Raw genomic sequence first — 19,719 nt, 5'->3', positions numbered from 1 at the left:
GAGGTCAGAATTTGCTTGCTGTGTGAAGTACTGCCTGGGATTTAAAAAATAATGTAAAAACACTTTTTTTTACATGTGTTCTGTGGATCTCAAAACAATCATTCAAGACTGACATCATGAAAAAAAAAAAACTCCAAATCTTTGGATGGAGGATGAAAGAAAGGCAAAAAGGGAATTCCTAAAACATAAGGTCTTTAGTAAAAATAAAGCCAAACTCAGTTTAGTGTTGCTCAGAGTATATGGCTCTCCAAAAGGCAGTTCAGAGGAGCTGTAGTGCCTGATCCATTCCAACGCAACAACACAGGAAATACGTAAATGCATTGGTCCTACAAATTTAAAAAAAAAAACTTCAGTGGAGATTCTATTCCATAATGATGACACTGAAAACAAAGAAGATGTAGTTGTAAAATGGGAGAAATAGTTTGAAATAGTTCGTGGATTATTTCAGGAAATCTTATTCTACCTTAATTTGATGCCTTTTTAAATGACATTTGTGCTACAAAATTTGCATTGGAGATAGTTCTAAGTATACCAGACGATAGCACAATTACATTCTGAATCACAACATTACTAGAGGAGAAGTTAAAACTACTGTAGACAAGGCAAAATTGAAAAGGGTGTCCGGAATAGAAGGTATTCCAAATCAGGCTCTAAAATCTCCACATTCTTTAGAGGTCCTCTTTGGTCTTTCCCAGACATGTTCTGAATATGGTACAATGCCATCGTCATGAAACCTGTTCCTCAGTCATCAAAGAACGACTCCAGAAAGGTAAGAGGTTGGAAGTGGCTCCCTTGTTGACTCTGCTGGGAGAGGTCTGGGATCAGCCATTAACAAACTGAAATTATGCAATGACCTTGGCTATTCTACATACGCCACATTTTACGATGCATGTGGAGCTTCAAAGAATCTAAAACTCCATATAAAATAGCATTAAGGGTTCACAGGATCACTACAATCAAAATGTTAAATGATTCGACTGTAGAATTGTCCAATCAAAATGGTAGGGGAACAAGAACTAAATTAAGGACATATACTCATATCAAACCAAAGTTTGGCCCCAGATAATACATTACATCTCACTTCTCTAAAAGCAAAGATCATTTGGGTTACAGTCCAGAGCTGCGGTTCTTCCTCTGAGCACTGAGGCTGGTTCATTCAAAACTACTCAGGAGGAAAAACTGATTGTGTGAGCTGTGTGATGTGGGTCACATGGAAGGTCCCATTTTCGATTGTGCTGTACAAATGGTGCTTAAAGAGCCGGCACTGCATGAAATGACTTGACAAAACCCTGAAATATTCAGGTGTGTGGATGATTTCAGTCAGTCAGTCAGTTGCTGGACAAGGCAACATGAATCAGTATTTGTTCACATTTCTTTAGTATTACAAAGTATGAACTTCGTTGTAGACAACAGTCTGGACTGAACTGTGAAAGATGCTGTAGCTGTCTTTCTAATTCTGGACTTTCACTGTATTCTGGACCTGGCTTGCATTACTTCATGGTGTCTTGTAAGCCCCTGGAGGCTGGACATAGTTATATGAATGACAATAATAATAATAAATGTCCTTCAGTCATATAACAATACTGTTGAGTTCTCACTCTGGCGTATGTAAATACCTTTTGGCTGGATTGTATTGTAACAAAGGACCTTTGGCAGCACAAAATCAAGGCTAACATTTAGCCATCACACAGCTTTCTAAAGGCTTACATAATAACTGTGCGAGTTCTGAACTTTTTGTTCTGTGCCATTAAAATAAAAAAAGGACTAAGAGTGACACCAAAGTGCAAATGGTTATGAAAACAAAAAACCTTTATTGTCCAACACACACAAAAGTAGATCAGCCAAAACAGTGACATTTGCAAGGGAAACCAATAAACATGCAACAGGACAACACAAGCTAATCCACTAAATACAGAGAAAACTTTCAAAGACAAGATAGAAAAGCTAACTAGCAGACCCAGGTGCCACCAATTCATCTCCTCTTGTGAGGTATAACAGAAGGCAGGCAGAACATTTAACTCTTAATACTGATGCAACATGAAGAAATGAGAGACTAGACTTCAGCCCAGCATATACACGGAGGCTTGACTTCAAATGCTAGAAACTAAATTTACCCTTTAGTAAACTTCAGAAAAAAAAAATAAAATCAAGACAATCGTCTGGCCTTTTTGTAAGAATTACTCAGGTGAGGATTTTAATATGCTAACACAGCCTGCAGTCACCTGCTTTAAAAACAGCACTATTTTTTTTATAGCGCTGAATTGCTTTGTCTCCATAAATGTCTTCCTTAGCATTTCACTTGTTAAAAGGATCCCTAATAAAATGTAAAACTCTGAAAATAGCTGCAGATTCCAGAATTGTGATGTGAACGAGGTGAAGCAGATAAACAGCGTCCACTGGAAATTAATGCAGTCGCATTACAATAAGGACCATTTTCAGAATTCTGTTTTCTCTTCAAGGGTCAGTACTTCGATAAAACTCCGACGATAAAATGAGATCCAAAGCAAACAGTTCAGAAAAAAGGGGATTTGAATTACTTAACCCGGGTCTGCTAACAAAGGAAGCTACTGTGCTAGCTTTTATACAGTATACATAGAAATAAGCACAGCCGGGCTACATTCAACACATAGAACACAGGGAAAACATTAGGCGGCAGAGAGAACATCAGAGAAACACATCTCATGTTTATCATGCTGAACTCAAAAGTTCTATCCTGTTTTATGCAACTATCAAAATGTGTGTTGAACATAGGACAGTCTGCAAGCAAGAGGAACCAAGACATACTCTTAATATGCTGAATCATGTCTTGAATGGTGCCCGGCCAGTGCAAGCTAAAGTAATACAATCTACAAAACACATGTGGCTGAATGTGTATGTGAAGTTTAAAAACAAAGGAGTGGATATGAGGATTTTAAACATACTTTCAGTCATCTCCTCCGTTGAGTTTGTTATGGAGCATGTATCTACTGAGTAACAGAGCCACAGTCTCATCAGGAAACCACCACCTACAAGTGGCACTCTGACCATCAGCCAAACCAGCTTGTTGGCTGCTTTTGTGCCAACATGGCTGGAAGAGTAGATGAATGTACAAACTACAGCCGGCAATTCACTGACATATGGCAGGTCAGTTCCCACACTGTTAGTTCTCTTGTCCAACACCTGTTAATTCACTATGTGACAACATTTGGTTCACACTGGGGCGCGTTTACACCAAGGCCAACAAGTTAGAGGGGGTGCCTCTTTCAAAGGGAAACATGTTTGATGATCATCAGAAAAGCTTGTTGCAGCAGCTCAGTATATTAAAGCATGCTTGTTTACCTGCTCCTGCGCTTTGATGTCATAAACAATGAGGATAATACACAAGAAGACATTAACTCCAGCTTGCTTTTATAAAAGCCTGTATCAGATTTCCAGAAGCATTAAAAAAAATAAACTTTATCTGGACAGCGGTGCTCTGGTAGGTTAACATCGCAGAGAAAGACCAAGAGCCCGCAGGATTTCATCCCAGCTAATCATCACACAGCTGAGCTCACTGCTCAAACCTGCAGATTCTCAGCCTAGCACAGTGTTCGTTCTAGTTTTAGGCTCTGAATTACCATCAGTTGGTCCCCGACACTTTGGCCCTCTAGTCCACAGGTTAAAAGGCATCTGAGCTTCCTCTGGCAGAAGTTCTTGGACTGCCACTCTTGATGCTAACCATGTAAATCATCACGTGAAGTCGTCCAGTGTGTCCGTCACTCGAGCAGTGTGGAAATTTACAACCCGACTACATGTTGATTTTTGCTGCTATGTGCGTACTATACCAGCCACTTTGGCAAGTAACCAACCAGCCTCACTGCCATTCAGAAGTAACTTAATAGCACTGCTAAACTGGCATGAAATGCTGAAAACCAGCCACAGCTGCCAGTGAATGAACTCAAGTCTGTACACTTAAATATGGGTCACTACTTTGGCAGTTTTCTTCTCGTCTTGCTGGCAGGTGATTACTTGGCTTCCAGCTAAAATACTGTGTCCTTGGTCAAACAGTGAAAATAGGTGAATTTCTAGAACTGAATTGTTCCATGTAACTGTGTTGAAGAACATAACAAAAATTGCATCTACATTTTGGCAATTTTCATGACATTCCCTGTTTTACATTGATTCAGTTTTCGTGATCAGGAAACTATTACCTTTTTTTTGTAAAAACTGTTTTAGCAGATAACGGCAGGGTGTCTGAGCACTGGCTGGCTGGTTGCCAGATTGGCTGGTAGGACATGTAAGGCCAAAGCCAATGACTGCTGGTCTTTTCATGTTGACTGTATCCCCTCGTTGTCAATCTGTCCATGTCAGAGTGAAAAGTACAGTCGCCACTTGGCATTTGAGAGTTTCAATTGAGGAACAGTGTTGCGTCAGCACTAATGAGAACCCAGGTGGCACAAAGAGAACAGACACTGAAAGAGACGAATGGTTTCTATCCATTCTTTCACTCCTCCATCATACCTCGCTCCACTTCATTCAGTTCCAAAAGAAGTTCCCTCCAATGTATCCTGACAAAGCAAGAAGGGAAGTTTGTACTCTGAGCTGCCACAGCTCACCGGCCACTTTCACCATCTCATCAGCCAAAACACTGATGGAACCAGGACTCTAAACGTGTACTGGTGATTGGCAGCAGAGACAAACTTTCCAGCCACAGCTGACCAATCAGCTTGCTTCTCACATGGATGCACATGTTTAAGAGGTAGCTTGACATCTCGCAGTGTATTCTTGTATTTCCAACACCAGGCACCTGTCACCAAAGGCAGGAGACAAACACTTTTATAGTCATTTAACTCTATTCGGTTCAATATTTGGCTTGTGAGGCCAAGGAGAAATACTAGCAGAGCAAAAGGCACCAATTCCCATTAAGTGACATGTTCTTGGTGAGGGAAATACCATTCAAATAAGAGACTGAGTGTCAACACACCTCTTTAAAAAGATTGACATTTTCAGTCGAGATACAGGTGGGAGCATCTTTTAAGGAAAGGACGCCCGTCACCTTTCAGGGCAGGAAAACAAACTTCTTTCCTCTATCAGCTATGTTGGCAGTTGCTCGATTGTTAGAGTTTATGGAGTGTCTACTTTTAAATGGCAACGTTTGAGGTCTTCAGATTTTGGCACAGTACACTCTGCAGATGTCTGCACCCACATGCATGTTGTTCAGCTGTTGTTGATCTGTCCATAATGCCACGTGTAGATTTCCCTAAGGAGTTTTATCCTGTTTGCTAATTGCGATATTGTAATACATCTGATTTGGTAAAACATAACTTTACCGAACTGGGTGTTTTTTGAATTCAAACATTTAAAACTTGTGGATTTTCTCCACTTTTGCTGCCAAAGTGGCTGCTAGAATCGATTACCAGTTCACCAGCATTTCCCGCCCTGCACTTCCACACTTCCTTTCTTTTCCTCTTTGCACCGCCGCCTCCTCCACTCATCTAGTCTTTTTTCTCCTCCTCTTTCTTCTCTTCCTCCTCTGTGGGGTAAGAATGCCAGGTGAGGCGCTCCTCATAGAAGGAGATGACCACCTGGGGACATTTGACATTTGCCTCCTTGGCTGGGACAAGGTCAGCTTCATCTGAGTTCTTCCTGTTAATTTTAATCCAAGAGAAAGGATATAAAGAGAGGAGAAAGGGAGAAACAAGGAATGACAGGAAGAGGAGAACAGGGGTTGGAAGAAAGAGAAAGCGAAAAGAAAAGACAACAGATAGACAAGCAAGGAAGGAGAAGGTAAGAGGGTGGGAAGCAAAAGAGAGAGAGAACTGTGTAAGTTTATGAGGTCTTCATTTATTTCCTCAAACAATAAACACAAACTTAAGGGTTTAGCCAGCCAACCAAATGTGTTCTCTGGGACAGTGGTTCCCGAATGGGGGATCAATTCTGAGCAGGTCCTCAGCATGTGGTTCAATCTCATCAAAAACTTTACTCTGTAATGGAGTGAATTTCTCCAACAGCATTGCTGTTCCTGAAATACTTGTTTTCACTTCTTGGTGTGTTTGGACAGCTGGTGACTGTGGAGAAGCATACTGTGTCACAACAGGCTGAACACAAGTTTGACAATATACTCAGTGGCCACTGTATCTGAAGCAATCCAATAGACCTGTTCTGCTAACAGTCTACTTTCAGGTTGCCTATAATGTTCAGGGTTTTTTCTTTTTGTTTACAGTCATTGAGGTGTGCATTCAAATGCCTTAGCACTGAGGTCAGAGTTAGTGGTGGTGTTTTACTGGACTACATTATATTTAAAGGTGTTTCTATTTTTTGTCCTTGTCATTTACATATATGAGAGGACACAATATTAGAAACACTTCTGAATTTAAAGCAGTACAGCACAACAGCACCACTAAGTACGATATCAATGCTGTAACACTGGAATTGAAACACCACCTTTAACTCAGTAATAAACATCATTTCTGACACTGTCATCCAAAAGTGAACTGAACAGACTTTTGAAGGTAGATTAGAGTTGTATTTACTAACAACAACTTTTACTAACAAGAAACAAACACTGATTTCCTGCACAATGAAGAGTTGGATTGAGAACGACTTTTCCTCTTGATCACTCTCAACACAGCAGCTGTTTCATTACTCTGTTATATTCATCTGGCCTGCTAAGCCCTAGTTGTAATTTGTAATTATAATTTTCATTATGTGAAACAAAAATGAAAGCTAGCTCAGTGGTTAGAGCTGCTTCCTCATAGGAATAAGGTCCTGGGCTTCAATCCATTGACAGCCAAAACTGATGGACTGAAGTAATGTTGGCCCAAGTAATAATTTAATTTTTTCTAGGTTCCATTTCATTTCAAACCACTCTGTTTCCCATTTCAATTTGTTTCTGAATTCTGCTTTACGGTTTAAGCACATTTTGTTTTGATATGACACGACATTGCACTACTTCATACCAAATGGATCTTCTGCAGAACAGCCTCCACATGCAGCTCAATCAGTGGGTCTGACACAGGCTAGTCTCACATTCAGGCAACACTCCTCCTTGACAACAACAACAACAACAACTTGCGTCTTGCATCTGTCGAGGTGGTTGCACCTCTGAGAGTTTGCTGAAGAGATTAGCTCTTGCTAGTGTGCTGCCTCTCTTTGACTCTGTGTGTGTGAGCGAAACATCAAAACATAGCAGTGTATTTATTTTTTTCAGTGCTGTGAAAACATGTTTGTACCGGCAAGGAAAAGCCTGATTTGCTGCTGAAGCTGGGCCAAATAACACTGAAGTAGTTAAGTACACTTGGACAAGGCTGAAGCATTTTTTCTGTTTGTCAGTATCATATCTTTAGTAGTATTACTACACACAAACATTGCTTCAAAAAACATGCAAAATTGTTGTAATTGTTGGGGTACGTTCTCTCTCACTCTCTCTTGCACACTTGTACCTCTTCTATCGCACACCAATACAATACTTGAATATTTCATTTTGTTTCATGTTTCACTTTGCAAAATATCTAATATAGTGGAAATGACATCAGTCTGATTCAATTTGGTTATTGCACAACTATATTAATAAATACTAAATTACTGACAGACTTGTCACTATTCACTGAGGGCATAGTGACTGAGTTAAACCATGATCATCTATAGCAATGTGCTCATCCCTCACCCTTTCTCTTAGCTTAGGAGTTCTTTCAGTTCTTTGGAAAAAGTTGTTTGCAGCTCTGTGAATGGGTCTTACAGAAGAAAGCCTTGAGTAAGAACTTTTAGCACTATATAAGAGGACTCCTAATGGTACAATAAGATCCTTTGTCAATATAGGCCTTGATGTTTAAGGAAAAAAACTGGACCTTTGAGGAACCACTGCTCTACGAGCTCTAAAAGCTATCAAAATGGCTAGAATTCAAATTCAAATTCAATATTCCTTTATTAGTCCCACAAGGGGAAATTCCAGTTTACAGCAGCACCAATAAAGCGGATAGAGTAAAAACAATAAGTATATACAAAAGAGTGGAATAAAAAATAAACATCATCTTAAGAAAATATAAATAATATTTGCAGACTGTTATGTACAGGTTGGATTGCACAGATTATTGCACAGATTACTTGGAGCAGTTTTTGTTGTATAGTCTGACAGCTGCAGGAAGGAATGACCTGTGATACTGCTCCTTCACACACTTTGGATGTAGCATCCTGTCACTGATGGAGCTCCTCAGTGCAGTGAGTGTGTGTTGGAGGGGGTGGGAGTCATTGACTGTCATAGAGGACAGCTTGGCTGTCATCCTCCTCTCCCCCACCTCCTCCACCAGTTCCAGATGAAGTCCACAAAATCCTGGAGTCCTCTGTATGACCTGTTCTGCAGGTGGCAGGTGGGTGGCAGGTGAGTGACAGGTGGGAAGAATCAGCTGTATAGAGGGTGAAGAGAAACGGTGCCAGCACCGTGCCCTGGGGGGCCCCTACACTGCAGAAGACAGTCCCTGACACACAGTCCCGTGTCCTCACATACTGTGGGTGGTGGGAGAGGTAATCCACTATCCAGCATGTGAGGTGTCGTTCCACCCCCAAAAGCTCCAGCTTGTTTCTCAGGATGGCTGGCCTGATGGTGTTGAAAGCACTGCTGAGGTCCAGGAAAAGGACCCATACAGAGCTCCCAGGCGACTCCAGGTGAGACAGAGCTCGATGGAGGAGGAAGATGAGGGCATCATCCACTCCGATGCCAGGCTGGTACGCGAACTGCAGCGGGTCCATGGACAAGCTCACCAGGGGGCGCAGGTCGGCAAGGACCAGCTGCTCCAGGGCCCTCATGAGGTGGGATGTTAGGGCCACCGGCCTGTAGCAGCTACGGTCCTTCGGATGTGGGGTCTTTGGCACAGGTACCATGCAGGACGTCTTCCAGAGGCGTGGCACCCTTCCCAGTCTCGGGCTCAGGTTGAACAGATGTCCAATGATCCCGTTCAGCTGATCAGAGCAGGATCTGAGAAGCCTGGGACTGAGGCCGTCCAGTCCTGCAGCCTTCCTGGTCTTTATCCTCCAGAGATGATTCCTCACCTGGAGAGGTGTGAGGGAAAAGTTGGAGCAGTGGGGTACTTGGGCAGAATGCTGGAAGATCAAAGGAGGGCTGCTGCAGGGCTTGATACAGCTGGGGGAGGATCAGCTCATCTGCCCACTTTGGATCCCCAGCTGCATGGGAGTTTGGCTCCTGGTGGCCTGAGATGGTTTTCGGGCCTCTCCAGGCTCCCCTGGTGTTGTTCTCCTGCAGCTGTTCCTCCATTCTCCTCCTGTATTTGTCCTTCTCCTCCATGATTTTCCTTCTTAGCTCCCTCTGAACAGTTTTCAGCTCCTCTTTGTTTCCTGACTTGAGGGCCTCTTTTTCTCCTTTAAAAGAGCCTTAATGTCAGGATTAATCCAGGGTTTGTTGTTAGAGTGACGCTGTACAGTCACGGTGGGTACAGTGTTCACACAGAAGTTTATGTAATCCGTGATGCTGTCTGTCAAACTGTCAATGTCTTCCTCATGAGAGTCACTGACTATTTCCCAGTGACTCTTATGAGGAAGACATTGACAAGAACTACTCTATGCATATTGACACAAAGAACATATACTTGAACATTAAAAGAAACTTTGCATTCCATGGTGAGAAAACAAGTCTGAAAAAAGGCTTTGGATGACCTTTCACCTGCATTTGATTTGTTCTGTTCTCATTACAACAGGGTCAGCTTCAGTATTTTCTTTTCCTGCTTTCTGTGGTGAGGCCATACCTAAACCACTGTTAGCCCTGTATAGATGGGGATGTGCTGTACACAGAGCTTTGCACTCGAGCTTCTCTTGATGACTGCATGACTGAAGATATGCTACTGTTGAATCACCAAAAAGGAAGAGTAATTCCACCTCAAAGCCATCTCACTAGACCTTCTGAAACTGACAATGAACACCCACCACTTCATGAGGAACATCAGCTCTCCACTTGAGTCTGTCGCTCCAATGATCCTCTCTGGCTGCAGGCCTCTGCCAAAACCTCTGGCCTTCTCTCCCTGTAGACAAGAGTATAAGAAAAGACCACATGACCAAAGAAGAAAAGACAGAAAGGGGAACAGACCCGATGATGAGTTAGATATCGTTCATTCTTTTGTGTTGTGGCTGGCTGCTGGGATTCTTTAGTCTGAAGCAGCATCTCTCCTTTGCTCACCTCCTCCTTCTTCCTCTTGGTCCCTCGTTCCTCAGAGTCTCCCGAGGCCTCGTTGGTGGCTTTCCTCTTGCCCTCCTTCTTTTTCTCCTCCTTCTCTTTGTGTTTCTGCATATACTCTGCAATAAGGTCCGGACAGTCCAGGTTCTCCTCTGGTTCCCAAGTGTTATCCTCACTGGAAAGGTGGACAGCACACATGAAACTCTAATGAAAACTCTAATCAGTAAACTAATCTCCAGACAAACAAGAGAAAAATATGAGTGAAGAACACATATCTTGATGAAGACAGACTCAAACTCACTCTGAGAACCCTTTCCATTTCAGCAGAAACTCCACCTTTCCCTTCACCACTCGTCGGTCCAAAACCTTCTCTACCACATACTCCTCCTCCTCTTCTTCGTCCTCTGCTGCTGCTGCTGCTGCTGCTGTTGCTGTTGCTGCAGCAGCTGGTGCAGCTGGTGCTGGTGCTGCTGCAGGTCCCGCAGGCTGCTGCTCCTCCTCCTCAGCCTTCTTTCCCTTCTTTCCTGCTACGGCTGCCAGCTTGACGTCTGCTGAGGGCACCTGTAAGTGCACCCAAGAGGAAACATGCAGAGCCAATGACCAAAGGGTTGGAATAACTGATAGTTGTAGTCGACAAACATCAAAGAAACTAGGGTGGCAACAACTAATCGATTAAAATCAATTAAAATTATTATTATAAAGACAGTTCCAAACAGCTTCTGGTGTGATGCGTGGAACGCACTGCGGAAACATCTCCCAAATAAAATACTGTTTTGAAATAACCTGCTACATTGGGCTGTTCCTACTCATCGAGCTGGTGGACAAAATAAACAGAGGCCCGAAAACTGCACACAGCACAAATGTGAGACTTTAAATTAGCATCCTTCATGTATGAGACTGTCCTTGAAATCTGTTCTGTAAGAACTTTGGACATGACTGCAGATAAAAGTGGTACATACAGTAGCATGCAAATGTTTGGGCACCGCAGAATTTATATGCTTCAGAAGAGGCAATTCCCTTACTGGAAATACTCCATTTGGTTTAGGTGAGGGGTATATACCGTATCTTCTGAACTATAAGTCGCTCCAGTCAAAAAATGTGTCATGAAGAGGGAAAAAAAACATATATAAGTCGCACTGGACTATAAGTCGCATTTATTTAGAAATTTATTTCACAAAATCCAAGATCAAGAACAGACATTTAATCTTGGGAAGGCAAGTTGTTCAAGTACACAACAGCGCACAGAACAACAGGCTGAGTAGGTGTCTGGTATGTTAATGTAACACAAATACAGTATATCTGGTCATGGGGAAGAGGACTCAGCGGTAATAATGACTGTTTTTGTGCTGATATTAGAGATGTGATGATAGATGTGACACACTAACATTCTCACTTTGAGCAGTCATTCACATTTGAAGCAAAATCTCACAATTTAACACTGTCAATAAACAGATGACAAAAAAATAAATACTTAGTTACAAAAAAGCCCCTTCAACAACCCTTTCTAGGGGATCAAAACAGGGTGATTCAAAATAAAGTTACAAAGTGCACATCATTGTAAACTAGGACTCAGGCTATAGTGCTGTTAAACCATGGCTTAAACTTTCATTTCTTAAGTTTCCCTTGAACATACTAGCAGTCAGACTATGATGCTCTTCTATTTATTCACCAGAGGCTTATCAACCCAGCCTCTTGTTTATCTCCAGAAAGAATGAACATTACTTGGCTATGGCTGCAGTAAGCTTGTTCTTAGTTGCGGTATCCATATGCCTCTGTTGAAAGCCATCCATTGTCGCCTGATTTTGACGAGGAGACCGCAGAGAATTCACATTCGCTTTGTGTTTGGCCATCAAGTGGTATTTCAGACTGGATGTGCTCTGGTGAGAACTCAGTTCACACCAACAATACACACAGATAACTTTGGTCTTGTCAGTCGACCCATCTGGCAAATTTTTGAAACTAAACCTTCCAGTCAGAATCTTGTTTGCATCCATTTCGGCGTTTCGCGCTTGACATCCACACAAATTGCTAACCTACTTTTTTACAGCTAGTGAGCAGGCAAACAGACCAGACCAAAAACGTGCGTGGGGCGTGCCTATTGTTTTGTTTCCGGTTTACAATCAGATCCTGTAGTTTTTCTAATAATACTAGCAGTGGCTTATAAAAAAACTACAAGTTCACGAGGTTACAAAGAGCGTTAATTGCGCGATTTAAAAAATGACGCCGTTAAAATTGACTTGCGTTAACACAATATTTTTGACAGCACTAGTGGCAACATTTAGTTTTTTCTTGTTTCAAGAACTGACAATGGTGCAAAGGAAATTGACAAACGGAGAACAACTTCAACTCCACTATGGGAAACACATCAAACATGAAAAGCCATCTGGTACATCACCACCCAGAAAAGCTCAAATCACAACAACAACAACAAAGCTGCAGCCAGGTCAAAGGAGGCTGAAAGAAGCATTTGGAGACTCGCTTCTACATAACTGTCCAAGATGCATCGGTGAATATACAGCCAAAGGCTGTTTTATGCAGTCAACAACAACGAATTTCAGAGGTTAGTAAAACACACTGGAGCGGGGATGCAACAACATCAAAAACTCATGGTACGATGACACCTTGATATTAAGGTCACATGATATCTGATATCTACTGCGCACGGTGGCGCAGCAAGTAGTGCGCGTGCCTCACAGCAAGAAGGTCGCCGGTTCGATTCCCGGGTCGGGCCTTTCTGTGTGAAGTTTGCATGTTCTTCCCGTGCATGCGTGGGTTCTCTCCGGGCACTCCGGCTTCCTCCCACAGACCAAAAACATGCTCATTAGGTTGATTGGTGACTCTAAATTGCCCCTAGGTGTGAGTGAGTGTGAATGGTTGTGTGTATGTTCCCTGTGATCGCCTGGCGACCGGTCCAGGGTGTACCCCGCCTCCCGCCCGTTGACAGCCGAGATAGGCTCCGGCCCCCCCGCCACCCTGAAAGGGATAAGCGGCATAGAAAATGAATGGATGGATGATATCTACTGCAATATTTTTGGAAAAAGTAAGAAAAATTACTTTGTGTGTATTATTAATACAGTTAATATTAGTACATTATTAATAAATTAATGTATAATGCTTTTTTTTTTTTTTTTTAAATAAAATCTGTTTTTAATTTATAGTGCTTCTGCTTCCTTATCCATCAAATACATGGAGCCAGCCAGGACTTGAGGATGAAAAAAACACTGGCATGAATTGTCTTTGGCAATGAATGACTGAACATTGTACAATTTCAAAACAAAAACAATGCAGCAGTCAGTAGCAGTCCTTGTACAAAATAATTCAAAGAGCTGTTCAATCGGGTGACCACAGCCATAATCAGTTTATGTACAGGCAGGTTTACCAGTCTGTTTGGTGGTCAGTTCAGCTGTGGTAGTTGAACTGCAGTGAAAAAACACTGCTACATGTCTCACTTGACCAAGCAGACAGCTGACATTCAAACCCGCTGGTGAAGCAAGTTTTAAAGTGTGCACAAAATACTTTGTGTATGGGGACAGTTTCCTGCATTGTTTATAACGACAGCAATACCATCACTGTTTCTGTAAATGGAATCTTGTGGCTTTGGCGAGAGCGATATAACAGCTGTTTCTGGTTAAACAAAAAGGATGCTAGCCTTTAAGAAAAAGGTCCATCTCTGTAGGTATCCCATGGCAGACTAAAAGGGCTTGTGAGAGCAAGCAATGGTTAACATTATAGTAACAAACCACTGATTGTCCAAGTGCAGGGCCACAAGGTTAATAGAAGAATTTGTTTAACACTACAAGGGACACATTAGGTGTTCTGCTTGATATGGACTGTGCTGCAACAAAAGGGGAACCCCAAAAGAAAAAAAGACAAACAAAATGAATATTTGTATTGATTTACAACATAAAAACAAGGCATAAAAAACAGCAAAAAAACCCATCTTTCATTGGGGGTGCTCATTTGTAGACAAGTGTTATTATATGCACTGTTGGGGGACACCAATCCAACCTTTTCTCTCTTGTTCTGATACCGAAGCTCAGGATTTCTACCAATACATAGTACCTATCTGATACCTGGTATACAGGAATAAGTGTTAATATTATACAGCGGGATTGACAGGGTGTCAAAACCATCAACGGTAACAACTGGTAACAACATCTGCAACTGAACAGAACACACCGACACTGAGAAGACAAGTTGCAGGCCACTGATATTAATATATTATATGACTGATTCCTGACTGTCATCAAATTGTGAATTTGCATTTGTGATGATTCTTGAATTGATGGCCTATCAACAGACTCTGAAATGCAAAACATCCATGTCCATGTCTTCTGTTTGTTCAATTTACGGTTTGAGAAACTCTTCTTGGCCGGGCAGAATCCTTGTCCAACCAATTAAAAGTCAAGAGGAAGCTATGTTGGACCCTGCAAGAGGGAAAAGAAGCTGAAACCTGAGTCTGCTGGGAAAGAAAGGAGGAGGGGTCACCAGATAAAGAGCTACACTGTTCAAAGGACTGGCTCTGACAAGCACTGTGGAAGCCTTTACCCATTACATCTGGATTGTGTCTGCTGAGTAGTTACACTCAAGCAGCCATTTTGGCAGGTAACCCAACTATAATTGAGCCAAGTTACAACGTCATGTCCGGGCTACCCTCTGTCCAACTAGCCTCTGTCACTCAATGCAACAAAGGTCTCATATTCAGCATCTGCTCTATCGGCACTTCATACAAATCCACATCTTCTTCTTCTTCATCTTCTTCAACAGCACTTGCTGTCAGGCACTGAATCCTTTGTGATCTTAAACAGCCTTCAGTTTGTGAGCACAGAAAAAAAACCTAAAGCTCCAGCTACAGCAAAACAAAACAAAACACAACAAAAAAACTGTGAGTGCAGCAGTGCAGGTACTTGCACCACCAACAAATTTAATGTATGTATATTTACAACCAGCAACTCGGAAAACAGGCCAACATAACATTAGTTGATATGTGTTGTGTGGTATTTAACTTAAGTGGAAAAAGAAATGGTACCGTGAATTCTCATAAATCAATGTAGAATAAAAACTACTACAGGGGCTGGCGTCGGCACGAGTACAAGAAATTATTAGAAAAAGCATGAGTTCATTCATTCATTTAATCTATAATGGAGACATGAAAACAAAGACACACGGTGCCAGGTGACTGGATTGCCAGTCAGCCTTCATTTTACCGTGAGATCGTACCGGTGGCAAACAAAATTGCAAACTGAAGCGAGGGTTATAGGGATCCAATCTAAACGCCGATGATATCATTACTCTGTAGCCATTACGTTACGCAATTGAAAGTAACTTCATTATAACACGTTGAAGCAAGACAAAACAAAAAACTTGTCTACTGCAAGTTTAACTAATATTTGGTGGTTCAGAAGCGAGGATGAAAAACGCCCTCTTCCATGCCTGCAGAGTAACACGGAGCGTGATTTGTGGAATACATCCACAGAAAAATGCACACTGCAGCAGTCGCAACTTCACACACATACGGGCAAAATAAACAACCATACCAGAATAAAAAGGTTGATATGTCCATACCGTGGCAGTACACAAAACTGTCCTGCCTACTGTTTCATGAGAAGCACCGAAGCCAGCGCGCTGCACAGCGTTTTTACATCATGCATGCACCCGCTGTAGCCTTGCGCGCCGTATTAAATAACACTAGTCAACGAATACCAAATAAATTCGGACAATTTCCATCAACTTGATTTGGACACGATATGTTGCAATTCACCAAAACCTGAGTAAGGAGCCGAACAAGGCGGCCTGCCCCCTACTTTCAGAGGGCAACATGGCTGGCGTGTTTTCCCTTAACAGCTAGCTAGCTAAAGGTAGTTAACAGGAGCCTTACCTTTTCAAAGAAATGCTTTGAGGCGCTTTTGGGGGTTAACGCCAGGCCCAAGTAAAAACACTGTCAGTGACCGTCTGTTATACACCAGAAACTAGCCAGTGGCGACCCAAAACTATCTTGCTTTGGACACACTCCACGTCAATGTGCTTTGCAGCTGAATAACACAATAGCTACAGCGTCGCTAACGACCAGCATCATCGATCCCGTTCTGCCCGCCAACAGCACCACCGGACGTTACGACAGGGGTTTGGCAAGGTATTCTGGGAGGTGTAGTCTTTGCTGTTACGCATACTCCTATTGCGAGACTCATTACTACAACTAGAGTACAGTATACTGAGTCACATTTTGATTTACTGTTTGAACCTTATATAGCAAACTACTGGTCAACTTCAGGTGCCAAATAAATACAGCTGAGAAACCTTGAACAACAGGAAACCTTCTGAAATGGAGTAAAAGTGTAAAATCACACAAAATTGTAGTAAAAATGTTTCAGTCAGGTGATGTAGTATTAACAGTGAAAAAGTCTGCAACGGGAGCAGGTTGCGGTGGATGAATGGGTCGAATACTTGACTTTTATTCAGGAGATTGCGGTTTGTGTGCCGAGTGGAACTTATTGTTGACTCATTTATCAACTGAGTTGGCTTATTATTTTCAGTTTTCTTTTACAGCTTGGTTAGATTTAGGCAACAAAGGTGCATGCATGGACTGAGCAGCCAGGCGGGAGTGAGAGAGAGTTGTGGTTACAGGGATGCTCTCTGTCACTCTGAACCTCATGCGTGTCAATCCCATGCTGCCTGAGGAGCCACCGACTGAGAGAATGAAATCTAATGAACTCCTCGCTGAACTGCCTCCTTGGCAAAGATCAGAGCATTTTCTCATTAAAGGACCCGTGTGTAGGATTAAGGGAATCTGTTGGCAGAAATGGGATGTAATCTTCATAGTTGTGTTTTCGTCAGTGTATAATCACTTGAAAATAAGAGATCTGTTACCTTAGAATGAACTATTAATATCTACAAGTTCTCTTCCATCAAGTCTGCCATGTTTCTGCAGTGGCCCAGATCAGACAAACCAACCAAACCAGTTTTTAGTGGCCACTGAAGAGGAGGGTGTGGTGAGGGGTATTCAGCTGGTTGCAACCTCACAGCTAGATGCCACTAAATCCTACACACTGGGCCTTGAAGTATCTAGTTATCGGTTTTTTATCACACTGATATAGGCTGATAAAAACATATTAATTTTGTAAGAAAGTGAAATTATTAAACAATAATAGACTAATTAGGCCTATATGTACATACATATATATGTGTGTGTGAGAAATTCTGGCCCTTGAACCAATGCAGTTGAGGACTCTTGGTGTAAAGTGACTCCCTGGCACAGCTATGTACACTATTACATATATATTTTTATAATATGTACACACATGTGTGTATGCAGTTACATAATAATTTTGCATGTGTATTTTTATAACTTATGGCATAACTGAGTTATACTGCACAAAACAAATTTTTGAGCTCTATCTACTTCTAGCCTTGAGGTTCAGGACGTATATACTGCAGTGAAAAATGAGCCCACAGTGAGTAAAAATGTGACGGGGCAAAAAATATCCAGAAACTGCCTGGGGTTTAGAGGGTTAAACTGTATGTCCTTTCCTCTGAATCTTCACATGAAGCGACGCCTGTTTCTGATGACGGTAGCAGCTCATCACAGCTGGATCAGCTGTCAGTCAGCTTTAACACCTGTTTGATGAACGTGCACTGTGTTAATGCTAACGACGACACAGTTATCAGTGCCAGAGCAGCAGCGTTTTCCCTCTGTAGCCTGTTACCTATCTAATAAACACCTGCACATGAATAATGACCTGCATGCTGTATTTATACTGTCTACTGTGTCCTGCTCAAAGACGCCGGCACTATTTCTACTGGCAGAATGCGTTTACATTATTTATTCATTATCTGCATCTGTGTTTATTGATATTCTGAATGAGAAATCATTATTCAATAACCCAGAATATGATTATGGTGTCTTTTGAACACTGGAAATCATTTACTAAACTAAATGTTTCAGGGAAATTGAAACGATGTAATCTAATTTCCCTGATGCTCATCAACCTCATGTGACTGAACAGAAATGATGAGAAATGATTATGAAAACTAATACAGAACTTGGGAGTGACACGCTTGAGTTTTATCTGTTATCGGTCTTCACTGTGATGTATCAGATCAGGAGATTAGAACTGTGTGGAGTGTTTCCCACTCGGATCAGGACGAAGGAAGAAGGGAGTGACAAGTGGTGTGCCAGTGTAAGTGAAGGCCTGGCCTTTTCAGGATATCGCAGGTGTTTGAGAAGAAGACTGAGAAGATTCGAAGAAGGGGAGGAGGAGGCCAGTACTTTGATGTGTTTGACTTTTGAAGGGGAATGACCACAAAGTGTGTCTTGACTGTGCCACAGGGTGAGGCCATTCGACAGAGGTGATCTTGTTGCCAAGAATATGGACATGTTAATACAGATTGTGACGGAGTCAGAAAATGAGGAAAGGACAATTGTTAAAAATATGAAGAGCAGGCAAAGTGCCTGCACTGCGAGAGAAATCATCATGCGGGGAGTCAAGAAAATGTCCAAAAAGTAGTAAGGACATAAAAGTAAGTACAAGTGAGTAAGTCCAGAGCAGAACAGAGCTCATCTTAGACTGGAGCTGCAAAGAAAATGAAGAGAAATGCAAGTACGTTTGCACGTAGTGCAAAACGAAACAGAACAGTAAAGGAATGGATTTGAGCAGGACAACTGTATGGACATGAAGTGATTTTTTGCACTGACTGCATTTACCCGTGCTGCTGAATTACATTGGAAATCACGAAGAAATAAGATGGTGCCGGACGCTGCAAAGAGACTCCTGGAAAGATTTACACCTACTCAGACAGTAGGGTCGGGGGTATAGAATGGACAAAGTCAAAAATGGGATCAGTTTGGGTGGACACTGTAAATTGAAACTGCTACAATCTAGTCGGTGGCAGTAATGCAACACATATGGATGCCAACCGCCATAAAACTCTAAAGGCTACTGCATCCAGAGGAAAAACACACTGCTGCTGCAAATCTACACACCAGGGCAAATTTAATCACCATTCCAGGATCAAAGGGCTGCCATTTATGTAACGTAAAAATTTTTCTAGACAGTTGACAGGCCTTTAAATTCAGCATGAACACTCTGCGGCATCCCGCGCTACATTAAATAGCCAACGAATGCCAAATTAGCGATTCACCAAAACCTGAGCGAGGAGAGAAGCCACGCGACCCGCCCCCTATAACCACAGGGCAACATGGCTAGTGAGTTTTCCCTCAACAGAAGAGCTAACCTAGCTAATGTGAGCCTTACATTATACAAAGAATGCTTTAGGCCGCTTTTATAGACTTACGGTAGGCTCGAGTGAAAACACTGTGATTAGCAACTGTCTCGCTTTGGACACACTCCACGTCACTGTGCTTTGCAGCTGAATAACACAATATCCTCAGCCTCGCTGAAGACCAGACCGCCAACAGCACCACCGGACGTTACGTCAGTGGTTAGGCAAGGCATTCTGGGAGGCGAAGTCTTTGATGTACAAGAATCACTATTGCTAGGCTCGCTACTGCTACTAGAGTACAGTACGTTGAATCACATTTTGATTTACTGTTTGAACATTACTAAGCAGACTGCCTTCTGAAT

General features: G+C 42.2%; 1 protein-coding gene across 1 annotated transcript; it reads right to left on the bottom strand.

Annotated features, from left to right (window-relative positions):
* Positions 1-1,782: 1,782 nt before the first annotated feature.
* Positions 1,783-16,225, bottom strand: cbx1a (chromobox homolog 1a (HP1 beta homolog Drosophila)). The gene is made up of 5 exons (XM_070981004.1): positions 16,017-16,225; positions 10,440-10,699; positions 10,142-10,313; positions 9,892-9,986; positions 1,783-5,604 (listed from the first exon to the last, which is right to left on the bottom strand). Exons 3-5 carry the CDS (start codon positions 10,250-10,252, stop codon positions 5,454-5,456), a joined length of 357 nt encoding a protein of 118 aa, XP_070837105.1. The 5' UTR covers positions 10,253-10,313; positions 10,440-10,699; positions 16,017-16,225; the 3' UTR covers positions 1,783-5,453.
* Between the last annotated feature and the right edge of the window lie 3,494 nt (positions 16,226-19,719).

This window comes from Chaetodon trifascialis, chromosome 15, assembly GCF_039877785.1.
Source record: "Chaetodon trifascialis isolate fChaTrf1 chromosome 15, fChaTrf1.hap1, whole genome shotgun sequence".
NCBI classification, from domain to species: domain Eukaryota; kingdom Metazoa; phylum Chordata; class Actinopteri; order Chaetodontiformes; family Chaetodontidae; genus Chaetodon; species Chaetodon trifascialis.
Note: the sequence above shows the minus strand (reverse complement) of the source record. Positions and strands in the feature narration are given on the sequence as shown.